General features: G+C 37.8%; 1 protein-coding gene across 5 annotated transcripts in view; it reads right to left on the bottom strand.

Moving 5' to 3' along the window:
• The window catches only part of KANSL1 (KAT8 regulatory NSL complex subunit 1), a 177,706-nt gene that overhangs the window by 12,537 nt on the left and 140,403 nt on the right, over window positions 1-24,766 (bottom strand). For all 5 annotated transcript variants that reach the window (XM_026512561.4, XM_044389154.3, XM_057318237.1 and 2 more), the window contains 3 exons: window positions 20,275-20,387; window positions 19,359-19,554; window positions 2,405-2,576 (listed from right to left, as the gene is read on the bottom strand). In XM_026512561.4, coding sequence (XP_026368346.1) covers window positions 2,405-2,576; window positions 19,359-19,554; window positions 20,275-20,387 — 481 coding nt within the window. The remainder of the gene's footprint in view (window positions 1-2,404; window positions 2,577-19,358; window positions 19,555-20,274; window positions 20,388-24,766) is intronic.

Here is a 24,766-nt window from a genome sequence, read left to right as displayed (position 1 = left end):
GCCAGCAGGTGGTGCTCTTATGAAGCTCAAACTCAAGTTAATATTCTTTCCACCACGGTTTTAGACGTCCTCTACATTTCCAAGCTAAAGATTAACTGGCTTGAAAAGGAAACGAGCTCTCCTTCTAGGAGTACTAAAGAGTTATCACACCCTAATGCCTCCACCTTGCTGCCAGGCACCCAGCTCCTCAAATTCTATCATCTCTAGTCACACTTAAAGGAATGGCTGAGGTGTGGTCAACATGGGAGACAGAATTCTAGGATTAAGAGTTGCAGTTGGTTCCCATCCTATCTACAGAAACTGGTTAGGAAACATTAGTAAAACTACTTGAAAATCCTGCCATCTCTAAGCATCTTCTAGAGGACAGGATGTAAAAGGGTGGCCCAGAGGTTAGGTCTGGCGCATGTACGCTTGACCCACAAAGTAGTATGCTGGCCGCTAGTCTTCACTGTTACTATTCTACACAGTGATACATGCGGAATTCTCAATACTTAGGAGGTGCTATTCACATAGAATAATGGTGCCTCTGGAGTTGGACATCTTTGTGAAAATCTGACAATTTACAAACATTCTGAATGTGGTATTTGTTTTGGATCAAAGCAAAACTATCCCAACAGGAACAATATTAGATATGGTAACTGTGTCCCCCACGTCAACCCACAGAAAGTCCAATTTATCCACAGGCAAATATGTTCATACATCCTACTTGAAATAATAAAATATATATATTCTCCTTTACAGTGTCGTAAGGGGATTTAACGACCAACGCTCTTGTCCAAACCCCAGTATCATGGTTAGGAGCTATGAGAGAGAGAGAGAGAGAGAGAGAGAGAGAGAAGAGAAAAGTATTTAAAGGCAGGCGGGAAAGTGAAGATGTTAAAGACCAGAGATAGGCGTCTCCACAACTTTCCTTCCTTTCTCCCTCAATGCTACCTATAGTTGCCTGAAACGGGAAGGAGTAGGGAAGTGTAAGGGCACCAGTCTGTGAGGCACAGTTTGAGCATATGTGATTGGATGGGGAAGACAATTCACAACTGTATACGGTAACGCTATTGACAAAGAAACGATCACCATGTTTATAAGCTGATATTCGATGAATACTGAAGAGGCCTTATCAGAATCAGAATATAACTACAGGCTTCAGGCTTCTTTATTCAAATACGAGACCATACAATTCAACACTGTGATCCTGAAAGTAACCCAAGAAACGTTCCTAAGTTTTTCTGGCGGCTCCACCCACAGTCAGTCTAGAAATGGGTAGAAAACGGATTTCTCTTAATAACCTGGCTGGGGAGAAGCATATTATAAACTGAAATGAAGGACAGGCATTAGATGACCCAAGTTTGAATTCTAGAGCCATCTAAAATTCATTAGCCATTTAGCCTGAGATAAAGCACAACTTTTCTAAGCCTTTTCTTGATCTACCAAACTGAAGTTAACACCTTACGAGATTACTGAGAGAAGCAAATAAAACAAGTATAAGAAAGGTGCTTTGCTAACTATAAAATTCTATACAAATAAAATCTTAAGTTATATGAGCTAAAATCCAAATGGCAAGAGAAGGTAAAAGCCAATGACCCTCGGAATCTGAAGTACACAGGAAGATGTGTTAGTGTTTTCCACTCATTATGTTCTAAAGTTTATTTACTGCTCTACCTTACCCATCCTAAAATAAACCCTGCCTAGCTTGCTATCCATATGGTCCAAAAGTTTATAAACTTTTTCTTAAAGGGAAAGATGATAAATAATTTGGGCTTTGTAGGCCACACTGTCTGTTTAGTCTCGGTTCCAACTATGCAATGTTACTGCCACGTAGAAGAAAAGCAGCCAATGACAGTATATACACAAATGGGCATGGCTGTGTTCCAATAAAACTTTATTTATAAAAAACAATCATAACTGACACCTATCCTAGAGAATGCCCTCTTCTGTTTGACAGTTGATTAAACATTAGATCACTATAATCCCCTCTCCTTTATCTGTTCAAATGATTGAATTTTTTTGCCTACCTAAATCCTGTAACTGCTCAAGGACTTATCATCAGAACTCCCTTGACTAAGAAAGAGCTTGATCTAATATTCCTGCTGTCATGTGACTTCTAGTAAAAGTGGATAGTAGAAAACTTGGACCATATGGATAGCAAAGTTAGGCAGGGTTTTATCTCAGGGTCAGGAGCCACTTGAAAGGCTGGGCGGAAATCTCTCTCCTGGCAAGTTGCAATCTTTCAGCGGCACATTCTGGTCTGGTGGATCTGCTGCACCCTATTTGCAAAATTCTAGGAGACTATGTTGACTGAAATCGATACCTTGATAGCACCTGCATTGTACCAGGATCCTGGCTGACTTTATTTCACTTTTAAGCCTTTAAGTCTCATTTAAACTTTATATTCTGTGGCCTTTCTTACCATCTGGAAATGCTAAGACTGGGTGAACACAAGAGTCCAACTGGGAAAGGCGTTCCAACAGAGGGGCTTCATAGTGAATTTCTGGAGGCGTGGTGATGGTGCTGCCTGAACCACACAGTGCGCAGGAGGGGTTCACATCACAGCCAGAGCGCATTGTGCTGTTCCGATGAACCTGTGAAAAGCCAAACAAAACTGACGATTCAGTGTCTGGTAAAACCCAGCTCTCTCATTATCCCAAAGATTCAAGAGGCTCTTTTTAGATATCTATATACCACTAGTACCCAAGAGTTCAATTAGTTTGTTAAAAGATTCCCCTTTCTCCAACACACTAACCTTCAAAGTAATTAAGTAAACTTGTTCCTTCTTCAATGATGAAATCCATCACTTGGAGCCGGAGCCCTAAGCACTTACCTAGGTACCAAACTTATGAGTTTAAAGCTACTGAAACTGTGCTGAGAACACCTTATAAAACCTGAACGTTTCTACCATCTTGATGGTTTTCAATGGTCCCTGAGACGAATAGTTGACGCCTGATTCCCAGATGGACATGACTTGCTCTCTCCTGCAATTTCATCCACCTAGGAGGCTGAATAGCCAATCACACATCACAACTCCTTCTAAAGACTTGCAGGTGGTCTCACACAAGGTAGCAAGTTTCCCTGGACTACACAGAAATCATTAGCTACATTTTAACCTAGCCTAAAATCCATGGTTATAAAGTTCATGCCTAAGCAATGAAAATAAATTTGGGGGCACCCGGGTGGCTCATTGGGTTAAGTGTGTCTGCCTTAGGCTCAGGTTGTGATCTAGGGGGCCTGGGACAGAGCTCCTTGCTCAGGGGGAAGTCTGCTTCTTTCTCTCCCTCTGCCCCTGTCCCCTGCTCATGCCCTCCCTCCCTCTCTCTTTCTCTCTCTCTCAAGTAAATAAATAAAAGCTTAAAAAAAATTTGGTCTGGTGAGTGTTCACACCATAGTCTTTACGTTAGATTAAATTCAAGGGGATAGAAATTCCCATTAAACTTCCTTTGTACACATGTAGGCAGGGTAAGAAATAACCTCTTCTGCTAAGTCCACAGAGAAACGTAATTTAACTCTTTGAAAGACTTAATACTGGGGGGGGGGGGAGGGAGGCTTTTTTTTTTTAATTTTATGCTTTGAGGAAGCATGACTTCAGGTCATGCTGAATGCAGGATACCTAGGCTCTAGTGTTAGGATGGACAAATCTGGCATGTGCCAAATCATGACCCATAAAAAGTCATTTGGGCAGCATACAGTCCTAGAAGAAACAGACTGGCCTGTGGAACAGCACCGTGAGAAGGGATGCTCTGAGCAAAAGTAGTATCATAATAAAAACAAAAGGGTAGCATGGAAACTCTGCTAGCAAAAAGCCTACAACAACTTCAAGAGCTGCATTCAGTTTCAGCACAAACCTCTCCTGAAGACTATTTGCCTTTACAGATGCGTACAGGAGAAAGATACATATGAGAACACCACGGTCTTTATCAACATTCCCCAACTGCCTCCTCCATGCAACCACATAGTTGGGTGGCATGCAAAGAAGGTCCTGTGAAGGTCAGACTGGGCAACTCACACTGCAATAAAAGAATTCTAATAACCTGCAATTGTAGATGCCACTTTCTGAAAGGGAATTATACCAATTAAACATGATGCTACTGTGTAGCCAACATTAACCGTACTGGTTTGGGAAAAAATACCCCTCGCACGCTATTTAATCAGCGCTGGCTTCTGACAGAGATAGCATTCTGAGACGGAGCTGAGAGAGCTGCTGGCAGAGATGAAAACCACAGCTCACACAGCAGATCTAGAAATTGCACTAAAACTTAAAACATTAAAGAGAGATTAGAAAAAGATACCAAAATCAAAATAATAAATCTTAAAATGGAGATATGTTTTTCCTCATAAACTAACCCATGGTATCAACTAGCTGTCTATATGAAAAATGAACATTCTATCTAATGGCTGTAGTATACCCTTAAGTCAACAGCCAATAGATTGGGTGTAAAGTAAAAAGAATATGGCAAAAATAACAAAGGAAAACTAAGAGATTAAGATAAAAGCTGAAATTGCCAAAAGAGGAAATAGATGTCAGAAATAGCAAATTTAAGAGCTATTCTTTGGGAGTTTTCCTTTTCCTTCTTCCTAAACCCACCTCAAGGGTGGGGTGGACAGGAACAGATGAATTAATAATCAGATAAACTGTAAGACTGGCTTCATGAAGAGAAAAAGGAGGAAATGCCAACATATAAGAACTCATCAAAAAAGCACAAGTTAAAAACTGGAAACTGTACATATGTAATACATGTGTGTACAAATTATGCATTTCTACGATGTTTAAATGTTACGTATCTTTTTATTTCATCTAATAAGAGAATAACACATACACATATCTTAAAAAAGGTAGAGGCTCAGACAAGTCTATTTCCCTGGTGAGATCTTAAAAAACATTAAAGAGAGACACCTGGGTGGCTCAGTCAGTTAAGTGTCTGCCTTCAGCTCAGGTCATAATCCCAGGGGATTGAGTCCCACACTGGGCTCCTTGCTCAGGGGGGAGCCTGCTTCTCCCTCTGCCTGCCGCTCCCCCTGCTTGTGTTTGTGCTCTCTCTCTGACAAATAAATAAATAAAATCTTTAAAAATAAATAAAGTCTTTAAAAATAAATAAATAAATGCAAGCATTAAAGAATAATTTTCTGTTCAATTAAGATGGCTGATACTAACAGAGAAATTAGAATTCTACCGCCCTTTCAGAAAAACAAAAATTTTTAAAGATTTTATTTATTTGAGGAGAGAGAGAGCGAGAGAGAGAGAGAGAGCGCGCGCGCGCACACAAGTTGGGGGAGGGGCAGAGGGAGAAGCAGACTCCCCGCTGAGCAGGGAGCCTGACACAGGGCTCTATCCCAGGACCTGGGATCATGACCCGTGCCAAAGGCAGATGCTTAACTGACTGAGCCACCCAGGCGCCCCAGAACCTATTTGTGTTTTAAAAAAATCACAATATATATTTTGTAGTAAGAAAATTAATTTTAAAAATCACAACAAATATAAACAACCAAACCTGAGCAAGTAGAGATTTCTGGATATCAGGATTATTCAATATTAGTATATCAATTAATATAATTTCATTTGTATATTAATTAACAGTTCACTAAACTTTGCTTAGCTCTTTTTTTTTTTTTTTTTAAGATTTTATTTATTTATTCGACAGAGATAGAGACAGCCAGCGAGAGAGGGAACACAAGCAGGGGGAGTGGGAGAGGAAGAAGCAGGCTCATAGCGGAGGAGCCTGATGTGGGGCTCGATCCCATCACGCCGGGATCACGCCCTGAGCTGAAGGCAGACGCTTAACCGCTGAGCCACCCCGGCGCCCCTCGCTTAGCTCTCTTAACAGGTACCTCAGTTCCAAACTGAGCTCCTGCTCTTCCCAATTTCTAGCTGCTCAGTCCTAAATATCTGAACTCATCCTAAACTTCCTTCTTCTACCATACCCCATATCCAGTCATGAATCCTGTGATCTCCACCTTCTTAATGTATCCAGAATCTGACCACTTTATACCATCCTCAACTGCAATAACCCTGGTCTAAGTCAGTATCTTTTCTCATATGAATTTTTTTTTTTTTTTAAGAGGGGGCTGGTGGGGAGGGAGAGGGAGAATCTTAAGCAGGCTCCACACCCAACAGAGTCAGATGTGCGGCTCGATCTCATGACCCTGAGATCATGACCTGAGCTGAAATCAAGAGTCAGGGGGCTTAACTGAGCCACCCAGGCGCCCCTCACATATGAATTTCTTAAATAACTCCTAACTTATCTTCCTGCTTGCCCCTCCTCCAACTAATCAAAATACAGTAGTAGGTATAACCTTGGCTTACCATCCTCAGCTTCTAACGTTCCAATGGCTCCTCATCTCACAAGGAACAAGAGCCAAAGTTCTTGCAATGGTGCGCACAAAGCTTTACACCATCTGTCACCTCTATCCCTTTTCTGACCTCATGTCCTTTTATTTCCCGCTTCTCTCCTTGCTCACTTTACCACTGCTACTTCCTCAATATGGCAGGCAAAATTCCAAACCATGGACCTTTCCATGTTATTCCTCTCACCTCAGGTCTTTTTCTGAAATGTCACCTTCTTAAAAATAACTGTTATTTAGAAACATACAAGTGAAAAAAAAAAATCTTTTCTTGACTGTAAAAATAATAAAAAATATTCTGGAGTAAAGTGAACTGAAACTTGTAAACACAAAGCTTTTTAAAGCTATTAATAATCTACAAATTAATCTACAATCTTAGTAAGGTTTTGTTGGGAAGGAAAAGGCAAGTAAGATTTAAACAAATCATCTTAAAACTGGAATTGAAAGAATATATGCTTAAAGGGAAAAGTTACCATAAAATTTCTGATAGGCAAAGATAGAGGGGAGTGCTTTGCCCTACTACATATCAAAATATTTTAACGTCAGAGTAATTAAAATAGTCTGCTACAAAAAAATTAAACCGAGAACTAGACCAAAGTATACATGACAGCTTAATACGTAGCAAAGGTGGTATTTCTAAATGAATTAGTTTAAGGGCGCCTGGGTGGCTTCTTCCCCTCCCTCTGCTTGCCACTCCCCCGGCTTGTGCTTACGTTCTCTCCCTCTCCATCAAATAAATAAAATCTTAAAAAAAAAAAAAAATGAATTAGTTTAAAAAAAAAAAAAAAACGCAAAAGATGATCAATGGAAAACTGTGCTTTAAGGACACTTCCACAGTCGAGGGATCATACAAAACCGCTACAGAAAATATGCCTTCATCCCCCCTGCCCCAGGTGTGAAAGATTACAAAGCAGACAAGAACACAGACTGATGTGTGGCAGTCAGCAGATGCAAAAATGGGGAGAAATGGTCATAAAGAAACTCAAAATGGAATAATTTTTAAAAAGTGATTTCTAAGCCCAACGTGGAGCTTGAACTCAGGATCCCAAGATCAAGAGTCCCATGCTCTACACACTGAGACAGCCAGGAACCCCTGGAAATGGAATAATCTGAAAGCAATTTTAAGGTAAATATATTGGCCAAAGATGTGGAAACCTCATATTCTCTACTGTTGGCAAATATATACATACCTACATAGCTCTCTAAATAAATAAATAAATAAAGTATATTACGGTTGTTCAAATAAAGGAAGGAATGAACATCATAAAAGAATAGGAAAGGATTAAAAAAAAAAAAAAAGGATGTTTCTAAAAGTAACCACAAATAAATTCTGAATGAAAAACATACATTGGGGCGCTTGGGTGGCTCAGCTGGTTAAGCATCTGCCTTCAGCCTAGGTCATGACCCTGGGGTCCTGGAATAGAGTCCCACATCGGGCTCCCTGCTTGGTGGGGAATCTGTTTTCCCTCCCCCTCTGCCCTTACCCCCCACTCATGCTCTCTCTCTCTCAAATAAATAAAATCTTGGAGGTAAAAAAAAAAAAAAAAAAAAAAAAAGCACATACTGAAGTAAAAAACCAAACAAAACACAAAAAACCAAACAGCTGACAGGTTTAATAGTAAACTAAACACAGCTGGAGAGAAAGCTGATGAATAGAAGAAACAGTCACAGAAGTCTACTGAGAATAAAACAGAGCAAGACAGAGATGGAAATGGGAAATATAAAAAAAAAAGAAGAGATATGGAAGAGAGAATGACAAGATCTACAACAATCTACATATAAATAGACATTCCATATTAAAGAGGAGAAAAGAGGAAAAAGTTTAAAGAAATAATAATAAATATAAATAAATAATAATTTTCAATTTTCAAAACTCCAGATAGACAAGAACTCTCAGAATAAGGGTGCACACCAAGACCCTAAGTGCCTAAAAATCAATTCATACATCTAAATATGTCCCTTGTTTTTGCAAAACATAAAAACAAAACTGAAAGTAGGGGGTTGGGGAATTTAAATTACTAGAGAGAAGATAAACTATAAAAGAATGACCAAACTGACATCAGAATTCATCAACAACGATAAATACTGGATGCAATGCAGTATCTCCACACCACTGAACAGAAAATTTTACATGCAGTTACACCGTCATTCAAGAATAAAGGCAATTTATAACTGTATTTACAAATACACATATGTAAGGGCGCCTGGGTGGCTCAGTCGTTAAGCATCTGCCTTTGGCTCAGGTCATGATCCCAGGGTCCTGGGATCTAGCCCCCGCATCAGGCTCCCTGCTCAGCGGGAAGCCTGCTTCTCCCTCTCCCACTCCCCCTGCTTGTGCTCCCTCTCTCGCTGCCTGTCAAGTAAATAAATAAAATCTTAAAAAAAAAAATACATGCATATATATATATATATATATACACACACACACACACACACACACACACACACATACACACACACACACACACACACACCCACCCACACTATGTAACGACTGACTTGACAGTTACTAGACCACTGCTGGAAGGCTACTGAAGGACATGTTCAGGAAGAAGCACCCATGAACAAGAATGGCAAATGTGTTGGTCAATATAAATAAATATGAATTTACAGATGACTCATTTGGGAAGGATTTAAAAACAAGGTAACTGGGGTGCCTGGCTGGCTCAGCTGGTAGAAAATCCGACTCAAACTCCGGGTCATTTGTTCAAGCCCATGTTGGGTGTGGGGCCTACTTAAAAAATTTTTAAAAAATAAAAAAAAATAAATAAAAACAAGGTAACTAAAATATTAAAGATCTATTATAGATGAGAAAAAAAGATGTTTTAAAAAGAGGCATTCAAAAGTCCTATTGTTCCCGAAGTAGCAAGAAATGAAAAGAAGATTCAACTAAACCCAACGAAGAGACAAAAAAAACCAAAACCAAAATCAAAACCAAAAAAAAAAAAAAAACAAAGCAAAACAAAAAGCAAAAAAGCAAAAAAACAAAAAAAAACAAAAAAACAAAAAAAACCCCACAAACAAACAAACAAAAAAAAAACCACCACAGACAAAAAAAAAAAACCACCACAGACAAAGAGAAGGCAAGACCAAAAAAAAAAAAAAAATCATGGAAGCAATGAATTCCAAACCTAATAGTAATCAGAGTAAATGTAAATGTTTAATTCATCTCTGCTAAAACAAACTGTCACTGAAAAAGTGAAAACAGAGATGGAAAAAGATATACTTAGCAAGTACTTATCAAGACACTTACTTAAAGTAAAATCATTACTAGAGACCAAAAACGGAACAACAAAATGAAGAAAGGAAAGATGGAAAAGAAGAAATAACAACCACGAGCTTGTATGTATCTAACCAGTCATCCTGGAACTATATGAATAAGTACGTGTTAAAACAACAACAACAACAACAACAACAACAACAACCCGAAATGGGAAATGGGGAAATAAAGAGACGTAGTTTAAAAGTATAAACTTGCAGTCAGTAGATGAGTAAGTCTTGGAGATCTAATACACAGCAGAGTGATTACAGAGACAACAATATTATATTATAAATATGTGAAGAGACTAGATCTTAATTATTCCCACCACAAGAAAGAAATGATAATTTTGTGACATGACAGAGGTTTTCGCTAAGGCTACAATTAATTGGCAGGCACAATGCAATATCAAAGATCAAATCAACATGTTGTATACTTTAACCATACACGATGGTACATACCAAATATATTCAAAGAGAAATAGCAGACCAAAGGACACAGAGATACGAACATAATTATTAAGCCCCAAACAGAAGTTAAATTTAGAACCCTGAAGTCAACAAATGGCATATGGATATACTCACACTCACACAAACATTGTCTTTTTTAAGGAAATGTGGACTATTTACAAAAGATGAACTAAAATTATGTCTATCAACATGGAGATCCTGAAAAGGCAACAGTGAATTAAAAAACACACACACACCAACCAAGCCGCAGAATATGTACACCATGATGGCATTTATATACATTTTTATATGAACATTAAACTAAACAATACATACTGCACTTTGCTCACGGATACATATACGTGTAGTAAAAATCTAAGAGAACCTGAACTGGGAGTATACACACCAAACGCACCATTAGTGGTTACCTCTGGGGAAGGAAGCAGGTAGAGGAGATGACAGAAGATAAACACTGTTCATCTGTAATTTTCTTTAAATATTAAAAAAAGTCAAGATATTAATATTTAAGGTGGTATGTACATAATGTTTGGTATATCATTCGTTACACTTCACAAAATTAAAAAAAAATTAGGGAAGGAGGCAGGTAAGCCTGGTAAGTTTTTCCATATACAGGGAATTCAAGTTCTTCACACAATAAATTCAGTGGTACAGAAGAGCTCCAGAAAACTGGCAGTGGTAGTAAAATGAAGTCCAACTATTTCTCCAACTAGAGCACAGGTATGTTAAGTATGAAAGCTGCTGAAACCCAGGAACTGAATTAGGAATAGCACCTTTCCAGATTTAGAATTAAGAAAAAGATTCAACCATCACATGAGTAGCAGAGACAAGGACCAATGGCCAGTGTACTGAGTAGAATACTGCCCCCCCAGACCCCACTCCAATATTCATGCCCAACCAGAACCAGAGAATGTGACCTTATTCGTAAATAGGATTTTGCTAATGTGATTAGTTTAACATCAAGTGATACTGAATTGGGGTGGCCTTAAATCCAATGAATGGTGTCCTTAATAAGACCAGGTGAAAACACAAAGACACAGACACACAGGGAAGATGATCATGTAAAAACAGAGGCAGAGATAGGAGATACACTGCCTTAAGCCAAGGAATGCTAAAGTTTGCTAGCAACCACGAGCAAAGAAAGCAGGAAGTGGCAAGAAAGGATTCTTCTAGAGAGCCTTCAGAGGCAGCAAGGGCTGTCACCTTGATTTCAAACTTCTAGCCTCCAGAACTGTGATAGGAAACAAATACAGCCAGCTACTAAATTTTTCTAGTGAAATCACAAAGTCTGGATAGATCAACTTTTTTAAAAAAGAATAATGAAAGAAAGAAAAAAAAAAAACCCTCAGCATGGGGACTATGAGCAGAATATTGGAATAAGGGAAAAGGCAGCAAATCTACGAAATTCAGGAAGAACATACCTCTGGAAAACTATTAAACAAGTTTGATAAAACAATTAATTAATGAAACTTCTCACATCTCCAATAGAGTAAAAGATAACACAATTTCTACTACATGGAAACAGGGAAGATGAAAGGGCAGCAAGATGACATAAAAAGGAAATATAAATCTGAAAAGAAAAAAGAAAAAATCTTAACTACCCACGGTAGCAGAACTGAACCTCCCCAGGAGGAACTATAGTCAGAACTAAGGATATGGAGAATTAAAATAGGAATGTGAGCAATAAACTGGTCTTTCTTCCTTTATACTACAGGAGAACCAAAGAGATGAAAACCATGACAGAAATGTTAACAGCTAACATCTGAGTACTTGTTACGTGCATTCAAACTATGCCAATCACTTCCATGTTTAATTTAATGATGACACTGAGGAGCAGCAGGTAGTAAGAGCTAAACAAGCAGGAGAGAAAACAGTAACATAGAGATAACTGGACTACTTCCATTTGTAACTACAAACTTCAGGGAATCAAGAACCAAAACTATTATACAAGACTTGACAGGATCTATATTAAAAGCCTGCAGCACTGTCCATTCCAGTTTTGCAATGATGGAAGCGTTCAGTATTTGTGTGACTTAAGTATGGTAGCCACCAGTCACATGTGACTGACTACTGAACACTTGAAATGTGGCTGTGCAAATGAGGTACTGAATTTTTTATCTCAATTTTAAATAGCTACACATGGCTACAGTAGCTACCACACTCGACAGTACAGAGCAGAACTGGTTACCAATATAAAGGACTGAAAATAAGATAATTTTAATTCTATGCCAAAACAACAAATAATCACCCTATGCCACCGCCAAAAGACAGTGAAACAGTTTTAAGGGACAAAGATTATGAGCTAAGAACCTGAAACATGGTCAAACTGTTGTTCTAATCCTGAAAAACTAGAAATTAAAATGAAGAACTCAATAAATGGGCATAGTAAGGTATAAAAAGGACTATCAATAAACGATGAAATGTTACAGTCAAAATAAGCCTAAATAAGCCTTTAAATCCAGTTTGAAAACTGAATATAAAATGAAAAACTTTTTTATTTAATAAAATCCCCATTAAAATCAAAAAACATGTTTCAAAAAAACATACAGAAAACAAAATGCTAAAGTAAATGGGTGAAAAAAAAATCACACACTGTAACATTAGTATCAAGAAAAGCAGAATGTGAGGCAAAAACTATTGAAGAGAGAAGCCATAAGTCACTAAGAAGATATAATTACATAGAACTCCAGACTAGACAACAATGACATTTTTTAAAAAATCAACATAATCGACTACAAATATAAGCAGAAACTACAGAAACACCACTTTAAACCAACTGCTATAAAAAAATTAGTAATTAAAGAAAAGTTTGAAAAGAAAAGCTAACCATTTAGAATTTGGAAACTCAATTTGTAACTCCTGGGAAAAGAACTCAAAATCTCAAAGGCAACTTACAAATAGCAAAAAGAATACTTCACACATCAAAGGCTGTGGAATGCTATCCAAGACTACACTCAGAAGAAAATTCAAAAAGTTAAAATGCTTTTATTATTACATAAAAAAAAAAACAAAATAAATTAACTGAACATTTGAATAAACGCAGAGAGGAGAGGAAAAAAACAAACAAAAAAAACCCAAAACAAACCAAGACCACAGGAAGAAGGAATTACCCGCAAATAACTGATCTTCGAAATGACCAATAAAACAGGAAAACTGACAAGATAATCAAGTAAGAGAACATGAATATAATTAAGACTGAAAAATGGACATAACCACAGATAACAAGGACTTAAAAATTAAAAACGCATTCTATAAAATTCTGTACGAGTTAATTTAAAAAGTCTGACAGATGGACAATTTTCTGTAAAATAGATGCTGGCCTCAGATGGTCTTTACCTTAAGTTCCAACAAATCGTAAAAAAAGAGATACTTCCCAAAAAATCTTTAAAGTTTTCCAGAGCACAGTAAATGGTAAAGTGTCCCAATTCATTTTAAGAAGTTATCCTACATCAAAATTAATAGTGACTTCTAAAAGTATCGCCATGAGGGGCGCCTGGGTGGCTCAGTCCTAAGAGTTTGACTCTTGATTTTGGCTCAGGTCATGATCTCAGGGTCATGAGATCAAGCCCCGCATCTACTGGAGCCTGCTCACAATTCTCTCTCCCCCTCCTTCTGCCCCTTCCCCTTCCCTCTAACAAAAAAAGAAAAAGAAAGAAAGAAAGAAGAAAAATAAAATAACGCCATTAAAACCAGGAATGAGATGCCTCGCTATGTGATCAACTATTTCTTAACACTGCTCTGTAAGTATATCACATCTAGTCAATGAAAAGGAGTAAGAAGTGTATAAAGAGGTATCACATCATGTGCTGGTGACAGATGGCCTATCTAGACAATTTAAAATAATCAACCAAAACAGAGTTCACAGAAGTGTTCAATTTCAGAAATCAACGGCACTCATGAAATAACACAAAGAGAAAAAATTTCATTTGCATCACAAAAGTATCAAGAATGTAGGAAATATATAAAAACTAAAAGAAATAAAATACCTGGATACATGGAGAAATTCTATGTTCCTTTAATACTATAAAGTATATTAATTCTCTCTGAAGGAATTTCCATTAAAAACCCAATGCAATGCACATGGATGAATTCCACCATCAAAGCAAAGCTCTATTCACCATCTTCTGTTAATCACAGAATATTAGTTCAAAGCATTAAAAAAATTCTTTTGGCTTGAAGACAGTTTATAAATAAAACATCAGAGCTTCTACTTGTATATATTTTATCTTCAGCTTTTCAAAATTTATTTTGTCTGTGTTTTATAATGACTGCAAATGTCCACAAGGCACTCCCTGCTCCTTCCCAAAAGTTTGACTAGTATTGAAAAGTTAGGCCTCCAAAATCTATCATAAGAAGCCCCTGTCAATAAGGAATGTATCTTATTTGATATCAAATTATTCACTTTTATTTTTTTTAAGATTTAATTTATTTGAGAGAGAGAGAGCGCACATGTGCACGAGTAGGGAGAGGGACAAAGAGAAAGGGAGAGACCGAACCCTCAAGCTGACTCCCCACTGAGCACAGAGCCCAACGTGGGCCTCAGTCCCATCCATGACCCTGAGATCATGAAAGGAGCCAAAACCAAGAGTCAGTCGGCTGCTTAACCACCTGAGCCACTCAGGTGCCCCGATTCTTCCCTTGTAATACAAACTCACAATCATTTTAGTTCTTTAGTTTTCAACCACAAATATCATGACACTGTGCCTTAAGAGAATGTCCTACTCCATGTAATGTCCTGTATATCCTCAAATGTGATACAAGAGAAGAAGTGAATGACCACTGGGAATTTTCCAGAATCCCCTATACTACCCCTATATGTTTATACAGCAGCATTATTTATAATGGCCAAATTACAGAAGCAGCCCAAATGTCCATTGATAGATGAATGGATAAATAAGAGGTAATGTGTGTATGTACACACACACACACACACACACACACACAATATGGAATACTAGCCGTAAAAAGAAATCTTGCCATTTGCAATGACATGGATGGAGCTAGAAAGTATAACGCTGAATAAGTCAGAGAAGACAAATACCGTTATGATTTCACTCATATGGAATTTAAGAAACAAAGAAGAAAAAAAAAAGGCATGACAGAGACAAACCAAGAAACGGATTCTTAGCTATAGAGAACAAAGTGATGATTACCAGAGGGGTGGCGGGTGGGGGGGGATGGGTGAAACAGGTGATGGGGATCAAGGAGTGCACCTGTCGGGATGAGCACCAAGTGATGTATGGAACTGTTGAATTACTACACTGTATAATGGAAATATAACACTGTATGGTAACTATACTGGTATAGTGTAACTATACTGGTATAACACTGTATGGTAACTATATTCTAAAGAATACTGTAGAAAATAAAAAATTCTAAAAAGAACTGTATGATCTTAAAAAAAATTAAAATAAATGCTATTAAGGCCAATCCAAAAATCTCATGGCATGTTATTTTAAATAACATATGTATTATGATATACTTGTTTTATAAAATAACTTTATCTAACAAAATAAAAAGCAGCCCTATATTGGCCCCAGATTTATTTTAAAACTTTTATTGATTTGAAATTTCGGTATCTAGAAACTAATGTTTTAGATTAAGCTGTAAATCTCTACCTCACATAAGCAGCAGGGCAAGGAAATAAACATTAATGATACATGTTTAAGAACTTCCCACTTGAGTGTTTCTTCACTGGCTTAGCTAACTGCTAACATGCACCAAACCAGACCCCTAACAGTGATGAAATATGTAATACATAGCAGAATGGGCAACCTGTTCTGATCTGCACTAATATTACAATGAAATGGCGATACAGGAAGTACCCCCATGTTCTCCCCAGGCCGTACTGATTTCCATGGGAACCCCACTCTTCCAATGTCAAAGCTCTCAGTCCTCCCAACTCTGATATTCACAACACCCTGGGGATTCTTCCTTAGGACTAGTTTTGAAATCTATTGCATCCTGAGAGCTTTGGAGCCTTCAGACTGTTATTTCCTCTAGGATTACTATTGTTACTAGCCTTTCTTTCTGACTCCAGTATATTTTATGGCCAATCTACTCCAAACATAAACTACCTGCACACTTTATCTTTTAAAAACAGCTTATGGACACTTCACTGCTCAAAACTACAGTTCTCTAAAATCTAGATGATAAAACCTAAATCAACAGTTTGGGCATTCAAAGTCTTTCATTATTTACTGATAGGTCTTATTCCTATTTGTTTCCAACAAGTTCAACCTACTGAACCCCCTTCGTTGTAGTCACTCAATTGAAGATATTAATGACATAAAAATAGCCTTTTAGGAGCAAAAGAAATGTGCTACTACACTAAAAGTACATCTCAATTGTAAGATATATTGTAATTTAGAAATGCTGGTAAAACTTGATGGAATAAAATTCCAGCTGTGATTCAGCTAAGATGACTGTCCTGTAAAACTGAGCGAGTTCCCTAAAGTGAGTTTTATATTTGGATCTAGAGTGAAGCAGAGATAATTTAAAATACGTAGGTAAGCCAGTAACACTGACATTAAACACCTGTTTTTCACATTCTATACGCATAGATATACTAGTAACCACCTTTCTTGGGTAGGTAGGAAATGTGGTGGGAGGGGAAATAACAAAGGTAATTTGAGTTAATCCAGAAACATGAAGTTTCTATTATTAAGATTCTTTTTTTTTTTTAACTTGGAAGCAAATCCTATGACAGTGAGTGAGAACTCTCAATGCCATTTACCAACATCAGAAAATGGTTTATCTGTTAACTTCTTTGCAACTAGGCTCTGTCATCAGAAAGTTAGCTCCATGAAGGCAAGGACTTGGTTCACCAATGAAACCTGAAGAATACCTGGAACACAGTGGGCACTCAACAAAGTGCTGAATTAATTTGCTTGGCAAACCCAGCACCACAAGATGATAAAAGGCAAATATCACTGAGCAAGGAGAAACAGTGAGCAACCAAGATAGACAAAATGGCCTTTGCCTCCAACACTGGCAGAACTCCAGCATCTCTGCTATAACCAGCAAATGGTTTATTTCCCCGAACTCAATTTATTTCTTTTGTCTTATTTTCCATGTAGCTTACTTTCCATGTCAGGATGATGGTGTTTTAAAAACTGGCAGTGGAACCGAAGAGTCTTTAGTATGCTTTAGATGTCTCTTCAAAAGTACATTAGATTTTAGGCACAGACCAGAAGAATCTACTGTCAATAGCAACAAGCAAGATTTACTAGTTCACAGAATGCAAAGAATCCAGGAGGCCACCCTACACCACAGAAAATTTCTATAAAACCCTTAGATGTCATGACACAGCGGGACTAGCACACTACCAAAACAGAGGAAGGGGACAGTATTTCTCCATGAGGTTTTTTTGTTTTGTTTTGTTTAGTTGAGGGTTTTTTTGTTGCTGTTAAAAGCATCAGAGTCATGATCAAAAATTACTTTCTTACATTTGACAGTGATATACTGTTTTCTTGCTTTCCCAAATCAACTCTTCAACCTTTAAGAAAAATAATTTAGATTTATAGGACTATTAATAAAAAATTGAGACTCAAATGTCAATATGAGAAACTTGCCAAATACCTTTTTCTTTTCTGGTATTTTGGTAATTCAGGAATTCTGAAGAATAGACTAGAGAAATATGGCACAACCTGATAGTTAATTTTAACTTACGATGTTTTCCTTAAAAAAAAAAAAAAAAAAAAATCATGGCAAAGTTCTGCAGTCCAACTGCATACTATAACAACATAAGCCAAATACTGCAAATCCACTGTCCAAATATTAATGGTTCCAACAATTCTCTCCCCTCTTCATCAGCAGTTTTCTCACCAGCAAACAGAGTGTAAAAAGTTCTATCGTAAGAAAGATTTCCCTTCAAATAAGCTATTTCTCTGCTCTCCTTTACAGAAGCATTCTTTGAAAGTGTTATCCTAAAAGGTTCCCCTCAATTCCTTGCCTCCCATCCTCTCCTGAACCCACTCCAAGCAGAATTTCACTCTTCTTCCATTAGTAAAACTGCTCACACAGATCTTGAAAAGCTCTAGCCCCACCACACCCCCAACGGTTAGTTCACAGTCTTCATCTAATTGGACCTGGCTGCAGCAGCTCACACACTATCCTCCCTCCTCTCTGACACATGTTATTCATTTGCCTTCCATGTGTCTCACTTTCTTCATTTTCCTTCTACATCACTAGTCACTCCTTCCCAGTCTCTTCCTTATCCTTAGAATGCCTCAAGGCTTAATTCCGTCTGAGCTCCCCAGCAGTCCCTATTCCCTTGTCTGCTACATTTTTCTCCCCAGCACTTAACACTACAGGACATACCATTATACTTAACTTATTGTTTTATTTTCTGTCTCTGCCCACTAGAGTATTTCAGGAGTGCAAACATTTTTATCTGTTTTGTTTAGTGTTGTATTCCCAGTGCATAGAACAGACCCAGCTCGCTCGAGGAACTCAGTATTTGTTGAATGAGTGAACGACTGAACAATAATAAAAGTGCTAACAGAAACAGTCACTTTGCACCAGTAACTTATCAGCCAGAAAACCCCAAGAGCAAGTTACACGCATTTTATCTAACCCTCAAACAACCCTATGAGATCTCTGAGGCCTGGGGAGAAGGGAAGGGTCTGGGGAGGGGAGTAAGGGGGTGTTAACACGTTCCAAATCACAAAACTACCAAGTGGCAGTGCCATGATTCAAACCCAGGTTTATCCTCTTCAAAGTTAGTGCTCTGAACCACTGCATGGTATTAATTTTACTGAAGTATTACTTCATTAGTTTTGGAATAAATCCAACTCTGTTATTTGAAGAGGCAACAATCAAGTTTCCTGCACTCGTGAATTAATCTCCATTTTCTCTGTGAAGACAGTCACACGAACTTAAAAATTTTAATGGAGATTCTTAGTCGAAAGGAAAGCATGCCACATAGCCATTTTCAGTGATAACAGGACAACTGGGAAGCACATCACCCTCCTTCTAAGTGCTGATGGCAGCACTTAAACTTTTCTCCCATTTCTATTAAAAAGCTCAAGTCAGTGATTTCCAAACCTGGCTCAAGAACCACCTGGGAGTTTTTGTTTTTCTGAAAACAAGAGTCCCAGACCCAACTTCAGAACAACCAAATCAGAATCGCTAGGAAACAGGTGTCAGGAGCCCAGTATTTTCTCAAGTTCCCCAGGAAACTCAGGTGGTTAGCCAAGTTTGGAAAACACTAGTTAAATGAACCAAAGTTGGCAAGAGACTAATAACTCTATCTGAGCCTCTGGCTTACTGTTTAACAATGACCAAGTCTCACTGGTACTGACCTTCCTGGAAAGAGGAACGATGCTGTTGGGTCGAACAAGCCTTCGTTTCTTACAGCTCAGCACAGGACGGGTTCGGGCTGCCACACAGGTGCCGTCAGTTGATGAAGAAACTAGATTGAGTCGTTGCTTTTTTTGTAACTGTTCCTCAGCATCAGAGATGTCCCCTGGAATGTGGTCTGCCAAGATAGGCTGAAGACTATACAAGGGGAGGGAAGAATATTCACTTCTCAGAAGACAAGGAAACAAAGCCTCTTATACCGGTTCAACCTCCTCTGTTTACAATGTTCACAGACACAAGTATTCTGCGTGTCACTTCAAGTGCAAGTGTGTGCAGTGTCTGTGCTTATTTTTAAGACTCCTGGTGGACATTAACATCATGTCTGAAAAGTGCAAGTCAGTAAGTGACAAACTCAGGTTCCAAGTGATTAAGTTCTCTTCTACAACAGAAACACAAATAAAGAAAATCGAGAAAATTGTGACTGGTAAGAAAATGATTAATCCTGCAAATGTTAATGAGCTGTCTGAGAATCAGTTCTTCTGTAAAATTCGACTTTTAGGGATGGGTACACACTGTTCACTTGCAGAGGGATTCCTTCAACTTTCATAAATACAGATGTACAAACATAGCCTTTAGGGATCTAATCCATCCTAGAGTAAAAGAGTTTATGTAAACACTTCTCAAGAATTCTACCAAGACTAGGACCAACCATAAGGACTCACAAAAGTAGGACCTTTTATTTTTTTCTCCATGGTGAGTTAATTTTAGGCTACAGTAAGAAGCATGCACAATACTATTAAGCAATAAAGTTTCTGTCTTTAAACCAGGGTTAGTCCTGGCTAGGGATTACTAAGAGCCCCAAATTCATCTTTTACAAGCCTACTACTGTGCACAGGAAGTAGAAAACATAAAACTTACGTGTTAATAACTCCATTGACAGGTCTCAATGCTCCACATGATTTGGTAGACAATGACTCTGAAGGATGACCAGAGGCACCATGGTTTTCCAGTGGCTGAGAAACAGACTCAATCTAAAGGAGAAAGATAAAAATACAAGACAACATTTAACCAACAGCATCCAGACTGAAATGTGGCACCATTTCATCATTTAAATGAAACACCTAAAATTTCTGACAACCAATCTGCAAAATCAAACATGTATGACTGAGGGAAGAAAAATATAACTAAGAGAACTGGCTTTTGCTTTGCGGTGAAGAAGGGTAAGGAACCAAAATATTCAACAGACGAGTATTAAGTGCTTACTGATGGGGAAATGCTTTAATGATTCCATGGAACAGAAGCTTAAGCAAAATAATTACATGGTAACAAGAGTCTTCAACTAAGGGTCAAGAAGGATACATAGGTTCAGTATCAAGGCAACTAAGAGACAATGTAAATGTAGTTACTACCTGCCTAACTTCACAGTTTATGCTGGAAACCTCTTTCTAGAAAACCATATTGTGTAAATATATATGCATATGCTAAAATAGAAAAAAATTAATAAAAGCTCCGTGAATAACTAATTACCTAATGCTATCGGTTAGTAACTACTGCTTCTGGACTACACAAATCAAATATATGCTTAGGTCATAAACTGAAAAAAAGGGAGGTGGGAAAGAATCTGGAAAAGTCTGAATCTATTTCAAAACAAATTATGTATTTATTAGGCTCAAAAGGGAGAAGTACAGCCCTGAGATGTCAATCATATGGAGTCTCTGAGTTACAGGCAATAAAGCCACAGATACACTTATCTGTGTTCCTGGAATACCACAGGAAGGCAGTGGTCTTTGTCTCCTTACACTCAAAATGACTTTGGGGTGTGCTTAAGTTCTCCTCCCTCTAAATGCTACCAGTCCATATCAAAGACAGTATTTTGAGGCTGAAATTCTGTTTTTCAGTATTGTTCAATTTCTTTTTGATCTTTATACCCCCGGGGAGAAAACACCAAAGGATCTGCAGAGCAGAGCAGTTGTAGGCAAGTATGAAGAAAAGACAACAGAGGGGAGCCTGAGTGGCTCAGTCGGTTGAATGTCTGCCTTCAGCTTGGGTCATGATCCCGGGGTCCTGGGATCAAGCCCCATGTCCGGCTCTCTGCTCAGTGGGGAGCCTGCTTCTCCCTCTCCTACCCCCCCACTTGTGCTTGCTCTCTCTCCTTCTCTGTCAAATGAATAAATAAAATCTTAAAAAAAAAAAAAAAAAAGAAAGGATAATAGACTGGGAAGCTCATTAAAATGTTTTCATAACAAATTAACCAAAAAGCTAGATCAAAGTATATAAGCAGAAAAGACATAAGCAAACTACAATGAGTGAACACTGGGAAAATGTTCTTAGATATAGCCTGTACATGTACTCAAGTACCACAAAAATCCTGAACAATTAGATCAATGATGCCAAAATCATGGCAAATTTGGCACACATACTCATTGCCCTAAACACTGATTTCCTCTTGGAAAGTAAAGTGGTGTTAAGTAGCAAGACTTATACAGATGTTCATTATCACTCAATCCTAAAAATCTATCTTAAAGAAATAACCCAATAAACACATTTCCCAAAATCTTATACACCAAGATGATCACTGCAATGGTGTATATCAATAATCTAAATGCTCAACATCTGAGGCATAGTTATAAATTGCAGCACAGCAAATGAGAGTATTAAAAATAATCACAAAAGACATTTCTTCTTCCTTTATACCAAAAGAATATTTGAAGGTTAAAAAACAGAAGTCTTTGGGGCGCCTGGGTGGCACAGCGGTTAAGCGTCTGCCTTCGGCTCAGGGCGTGATCCCGGCGTTATGGGATCGAGCCCCACATCAGGCTCCTCCGCTATGAGCCTGCTTCTTCCTCTCCCACTCCCCCTGCTTGTGTTCCTCTCTCACTGGCTGTCTCTATCTCTGTCGAATAAATGAATAAAATCTTAAAAACAAACAAACAAAAAAAACCCAGAAGTCTTTTATGGAGAAATGATTCTGGAAAAAGATTAAATTCAAAATATTTTTAATACAACTGTGATGACTATAAATGTACATACACAGACAATGACAGGACAAAAATAGTGTTAGAGACAAATTTTTTTAGATAATATTTTTACATTAAAAAAATAGATAATCCCAAATATCCTCCTGAATGCTCATGAAGATTTACTATGCAGGGGAACCTCAAAAAACCCACACAAACATTAGGTATGACAAAGGGCTAGATAATCAGAAGAACTCAATATGCAGGTCGGCGTGCAGTCACGTGTGTGACTCTGGGGATGTCACAGCTTTCCTAAGATAACAGAAGTTCTGGTTCAGATGAAAACGTTTCCTTTCAACATGAAATTTCTGTGACTATGCACTTTTTGCTGGTTTAGTCATCTTAAGAACTTCAATCAATTTTACATTCACTTAAAATAAAAGCATTTAACATTAAATTATGGCAGAGATATGATCTATGTATCTACCTGTTTTACAAGGTGTCACATAAAAGTAACAGGTTGAATCCACATTTGATTAAAGTTTATTTTGTAGGGATTATGGGAGAATTAACTGTAAGAACACCTATCAAGACAAAATGGTGCCATTCTTTAACAAAATCTTATTTCGGAAAACCTTATATACAAAAAGTCTGAAGAAAAAGCACAAAACATCAGTAATCTCACGGCCTACAGACAACTACTGCTAACATCCTTTCTTGTTTATCATACCTACAGAAATATATATTTAAATACCATTAATATTCAATGTGAATTTTACTGATTTTCTTAGAAGAACTTAAAACTTTCTGGGGGCAATTCAGCCCCCAAATTAAAACTGAAAGCAACAGGGAAAACATTATTTAGCACAGAAATGTCTGTCAAAGCTAAAACAGCATATAGCAGGCAATCAAGAGCATGAACCTCAGAGGGAATGTGCCTAGCTTCTAGTCCCAACCATACCAGGAGGCACTCATTAACCAGAGGACAGTGGGATATCCTATAATCACACTGAGACCCAAAAGCAGGGCATTGGGGCAATTACGTTCATCACGCATTCTCAAAAGTAAAGAGCTTAAAATATTAACCCCAATCCTCTAACAGTGTTCCATCTGGACAAAGAAAAACACAACTCACAACACATATAATTTTACTTAAAGCTACTTATATGCATTCACTGTTAAGAAAAAGCAAACACTTCCTATCCTGTGGTCCAAAAGGGTGCAAAGAGAGAGAGTAGAGATACCTGAATAAATGCTTCACATATGTTAAACCCACATACTAACTCAAGCTCAATCATCACTACTGCGGTGGTTTACACCATTAGTATTCTCAGGAAACAAATGCATGACTCAGATATGGTCTTCCAATGGGAAACTGTAAAAAGGATCAAAGACTCTAAGGCTCTCCTGTCCAGAAAGCAGGATTTATTATTGAGCTTCTCTTGAATTGTATGTGGTATTCAGATACACTCTGAGGGTACATGCATCCCACAGCCAGAAAGAAAAAGAGCAGACAAAGAGGTGTAGAGAATTTCTGTTAATTCCCCTTTTCCCAAAAGCAGAGACTCAGGGTATTACCTTTTGGGGTGATCTTAGAGTTAAAAGTAGCAAGAGGGTTGCTGAAGTGATTTCTTTCCTGACTGAAGGGACTAGATATATGGAATAAAACACAGCAATGAGATTCAAATTTGTTATTCATATAAAGCAGCCATCTGTCTGATTCATCACTCCACCCTTTTGGCCAGACCAATTAAGTATGACAATGAGCCTTTAGAGAAAAGTTAAGTTAAATTAAGGTCTTATGGGGGTAGATTTTCTTGGGGTCTAAGAATCCATGCACCCTCAACTTATTCTGCCAAAAAGTAGAGAAAGTAAAAGGATAAATATCAAAGGCACACACTTAAAAATGCATAATCTGCACAATCTATGTGTATCTTTATTCAATTAATGCCAACTCAGAGCCGCTTGAAATAGCAATTTTTTAAGTGCAACACATTTGTTTAGAAAACTGAACAGTTCCATTTTGGTTACTTACTGGTTTTCTGACCAATGTTATCAAAAAGGAAAGAAAAAGCTAACTAAAGAATTCAACTTTTATTCATGGTTCAAAATAAATTACTTTTTGGCTTTATATCAATTATTTTCTGTTTCAAGCTCATCTCAATGATACTCAACATAGTCTTGCTTAAAATCACCAAAATATCACTGGCCCATAAACAGTGTTACCAGTCATTTCCACGAACTAGCATCATGGCCGGGAAATTGTACTAAATTGAGAGTGGAACCTTCTGAAAATTCCACTTCCATCAAGATACTTACCTAAGTTTCCATTTCTGCATTTATAAAATGGGACTATATGTGCCTCACTTTCCTGTCTCTATACTGAGGTTAAAAGAAAATCTATACAGGCGCATTCAGTTATCCAACAGACTTGTGGTTTCAGCTCAGGTCAT

The sequence above is a fragment of the Ursus arctos genome, unplaced genomic scaffold (genome assembly GCF_023065955.2).
Source record: "Ursus arctos isolate Adak ecotype North America unplaced genomic scaffold, UrsArc2.0 scaffold_24, whole genome shotgun sequence".
In the NCBI taxonomy this organism is placed as follows: domain Eukaryota; kingdom Metazoa; phylum Chordata; class Mammalia; order Carnivora; family Ursidae; genus Ursus; species Ursus arctos.
The sequence above is the reverse complement of the archived record's forward strand: the minus strand, read 5'-3'. Positions and strand labels throughout refer to the sequence as shown.